This window comes from Osmia bicornis, unplaced genomic scaffold (genome assembly GCF_907164935.1).
Source record: "Osmia bicornis bicornis unplaced genomic scaffold, iOsmBic2.1, whole genome shotgun sequence".
Taxonomy (NCBI): Eukaryota; Metazoa; Arthropoda; class Insecta; order Hymenoptera; family Megachilidae; genus Osmia; species Osmia bicornis.
The window spans coordinates 14,398-18,871 of NW_025791250.1; the positions used below are offsets into that span (position 1 = coordinate 14,398).

The 4,474-nt window shown below is 52.8% G+C and overlaps 1 protein-coding gene across 1 annotated transcript; it reads left to right on the plus strand.

Moving 5' to 3' along the window:
• The first annotated feature begins 661 nt into the window (after window positions 1–661).
• On the plus strand, window positions 662–1,567 carry LOC123988905. The gene has a single exon (XM_046289663.1). It carries the CDS (start codon window positions 662–664, stop codon window positions 1,565–1,567), a length of 906 nt encoding a protein of 301 aa, XP_046145619.1.
• The last annotated feature ends 2,907 nt before the right edge of the window (window positions 1,568–4,474 follow it).

Here is a 4,474-nt window from a genome sequence, read left to right on the forward strand (position 1 = left end):
GATACTGTTATTATATGTACATTGATCTGTTGGAAGGTATCAGTATATTATATTGTATCTAATGTAGATATAGTAATAACGAAACTGTTATTATATGTACATTGATCTGTGGGAAGGGATCAGTATATTACATTATATTCAATGTAGATATAGTATAAATGATACTGGTATTCAATGTACATTGATCTGTGAGGAGGAATCAGTATATTGCAGTAGATCTAATGTAGATATAGTAATAACGATACTGTTATTAAGTGTTGATTACGTATCTAATGCAGATATAGTAATAATGATATTGTTATTGAATGTACATTGGTCTGTGGGATTAAATCAGTATATTAAATTACCTCTGATGTAGATATAGTAATAATGATATGGTTATTAAATGTACATTGGTCTGTGAGATTAAATCAGTATAGTAAATTTCATCTGATGTAGATATAGTAATAATGATATTATTATTAAATGTATATTACATACCTAACCGAAGCAAGGCCTGCTGGAGGTGCGGTAAGGACAACCACAAGTCCAACGACTGCACCTCCCCTCCTCGCTGTATGCTCTGCGCCGAGCTGGGCGTGCAGCAGCTCGATCACGCACCAGGGTCTGGGTTCTGTAAGGCCTTCCGAGACGTCCTAAGTGCCCAGAAGCGCAGGACGCAATGGCGACGGTGATTCAGTGCCATCTGAACCGCAGCCAGGTCGCCGACAATTTGCTCACACAGCTGTCCCTTGAAATGGGCGCTGATGTTGTAGTAATCAGCGAGCAGTACCGGAACCGGGACTGCTCGTCGTGGTACGTCGACGACCTGGGCGTCGCCGCGCTCTGGGTGAGGGACCTCCAGAAGGTCCCAGTGGTTTGTCGCGGAGCGGGTCGTGGGTTCGTCTGGGCCAAATCCCGGGACGCTACATACGTAAGTGTCTATCTCTCCCCAAACGATAGCACTTGCGTGTTCCTGGAAAAGCTCGACGACCTGGAAGACGCGCTCCGCGACATGAACGGCGGGCTCGTTGTGGCAGGCGATTTCAACGCCAGGGCTCTAGAGTGGGGGATGCCAGCTCCCAACACCAGGGGCAAACTGGTTATGGAGATGGCATCCAGGCTGGGGTTGATAGTGCTCAACACCGGCACTACACCGACCTACCGACGACCAGGCTTCGGCGATTCCATTCCAGACGTTACTCTGGTTTCGGAGTGTCTGGGTCGCCGAGCCGTGGGCTGGAGGGTGATGGAAGATTTCACTGGTAGTGATCATCAGTACATCACCTTCCAGATATCGTCCGGTAGGGCGGCACAGCACCGCAATCCTCAGCGCCCACTTGGCTGGAACACGGCCAAGCTGGGCAAGGAAAAGTTCGCCGAGTGTTTGAGTCGCGGCCTCGGGGCATACCACCCGCCCCCGGCGATCGCCCCGATAGAGGCTTCGCTGAGGCCCTGGTCAGCGAAACCATGCGGCTCATCACTCGGGCTTGCGACGCCTCGATCCCGCGGAAAAAGCCGTGGAAAGGCCGAGCCCAGGCATACTGGTGGACGGACCAGATCGCCAGCCTCAGACGGGAGTGTCTGAGGCTACGGAGACTGGCGCAACGAGCTCGCGGTAGAACGGAGGCCTCCGACAGGTCAGCCGAGTACAAGGTGGCAAAGAAGACGCTCAATCGGGCTATCAAGGATAGTAAAGTCCGCTGCTGCCGACAGCTGTGCGACGAGGTGAACCGCGACCCTTGGGGACAAGCCTATAAGCTTGTCACCCGCAAGATCCGGTCGCCCGCCGCGCAGAGCACGATGGACGCAGCTACCACCGAGCGTGTGGTGGACGGACTGTTTCCTAACCATCCAGCAAGGGATTTTTATCCGGAGCTGGGTGACGGAGAGGCCGCCCCCACCTTCACTCGGGAGGAGCTGCTGTCAGCAGTGGGTTCCTTGAAGTCCAGGAAAGCCCCGGGCCCGGACGGCATTCCAGCGGAGGTCCTGAAGATGGTGGCGCGTCTTCACCCGGACCTCTTGCTGGAAATGTACAACACCTGCCTCCGGGCAAGCGTCTTCCCGTCGCCCTGGAAGGTTGCGCGGCTTGTACTTATCAGCAAGGGGAAGGGCCCCCCGGACGCTCCGTCATCTTACCGACCGCTGTGTATGCTAAACACAGCCGGTAAGGTGATGGAGAAGATGCTGAAGGCTCGCCTGCTTCAGGCAGTACAAGCCGCCGGTGACCTGTCTGACCGACAGCACGGCTTCAGGAGAGGGCACTCCACCCTCAGTGCCATCTCCGATGTAGTCGAAGCTGTCGGACGTGCGGACAATGCGTGCCACCAGGCCCGCCCGCTGGTCCTCCTCGTCACGCTGGACGTTCGCAACGCGTTCAACTCGGCGAGGTGGATAGATATGCTGCGGGCGCTCGAGCGTTTTCGAGTCCCCAGCTATCTGTTGGCCATGGTCAGCGATTACCTCCGTGATCGCTGGCTTACGTACGAGACGGAAGAGGGTTCCAGAAGTCGCGCAGTCTCAGCCGGGGCAGCGCAGGGGTCCGTTATGGGACCCGACCTCTGGAACGTCTTGTACGACAGCCTACTCAGCATCGAAATGCCCGATGACGTGTACCTTGTCGCGTACGCGGACGACATCGCCGTCGTCATCACCGCCCGTAGCATCGAGCTGGCGCAGCTCAAGCTGAACCAGGTGATGCGGCGGGTCGGAGACTGGATGGACCGCCACGGCCTCCAGCTGGCGATCCCGAAGACCGAGATCGTCGTGCTTACGAGGAGGCGTATACCCACCGTCGTACCTATGATGGTGGGTGACGTGGCTGTCCAGACACGTGGAAGCGCACGGTACCTGGGGGTGATGCTTGATAACAAGCTCACCTACTGGGACCACATACGCGCAGTCTCCGACAGGGCGACGGCAAAGTCGGCAGCGCTGAGCAGGCTGATGGCCAACTTCGGCGGGCCGAGGCCTGGGAAACGTAGGCTCTTGATGTCCACCGTCCAGTCCATGCTCCTGTACGGAGCTGAGATATGGGCCGGGGCCCTGGACATCAAGAAATACAGGGCACGCATGGCCTCCGTCCAGCGTCGCGGAGCGCTGCGAGTCGCTAGCTGTTATCGTACAGTATCCGCACTTGCAGTGCTCGCGATCGCTAGGATCCTCCCCATCGATCTTCTCGCCAAGGAGAGGAGGAGGATCTTCGAGCTGAGCTCGGAGATGGACAGGACAGAGGCCGCGGGGATAGCGCGCGCTGAAACTCTCTCGGAGTGGCAGCGCCGCTGGACCGCGGGCGGCACGGGCCGGTGGACAGCCCGGCTGATCGGGGACCTGAGGCCCTGGCAGGAGCGAGCTCACGGCGAGGTAGACTTCTACCTCAGCCAGCTCCTGTCAGGGCACGGCTACTTCCGCAACTATTTGTACCGGATGGTCAAAGTCAGGTCCCCGACGTGCTACTACTGCGACGCCGAGCGAGACGACGCGTTCCACACGTTCTTCGTTTGTGTTCGCTTTAGCGAGGAACGCTCCGCAGTGGCCAACGCAGCTGACCACGACATCAACCCCGAAAACATCGTGGGAGTGATGCTGCGGAGCGTAGAACTGTGGGACGCGGTCGCGGCGTTCGCGGCCTCTGTCCTGGTGGCGAAGAGGGTCGATGGGTGTCTACAGGACCCCGTCCAGGCCCGGTAGAATAGAGGAGGCCTGCTGCTTGCGCAAGCGAGCACGCCACGGACCCAGACCGAAGTAATGCGATGAGCGGATTCCGGTCTGGGCTCTTACGTGGGGTCAGAGGTGGTTTTAGTGGGTAGGCCCTTCGGCATAATTGCTGGAGGGAGAGTCCCACAGTCCCTCCGCAAAATGTTGCGGGGGTCTGCGTAAGGCATTTCCACCTCTGAAAAAAAAAAAAAAAATTACATATCTAATGTAGATATGGTAATAACGATACTGTTATTATATGTATATTGATCTGTGGGAAGGTATCAGTATATTACATTACATCTGATGTAGATATAGTAATAATGATATTGTTATTAAATGTATATTACATATCAACTGGAAGTATAGTAATAACGATACTGCCATTATATGTACATTGATCGGTGGGAAGGGATCATTACATTACATTATATCTAATGTAGATATAGTAATAATGAAACTGTCATTATATGTACCTTGATCTGTTGGATTAAATCAGTATATTAAATTACATCTGATGTAGATATAGTAATAATGGTATTGTTATTAAATGTACATTGGACTGTGGGATTAAATCAGTATATTACATTTCATCTGATGTAGATATAGTAATAATGATATTGTTATTAAATGTACATTGGTCTGTGCGATTAAAGAAGTATATTACATTTCATCTGATGTAGATATAGTAATAATGATATTGTTATCAAATGTATATTACATATCTAATGTCGATATAGTAATAACGAAACTGTTATTATATGTACCTTGATCTGTGGGATTAAATCAGTATATTAAA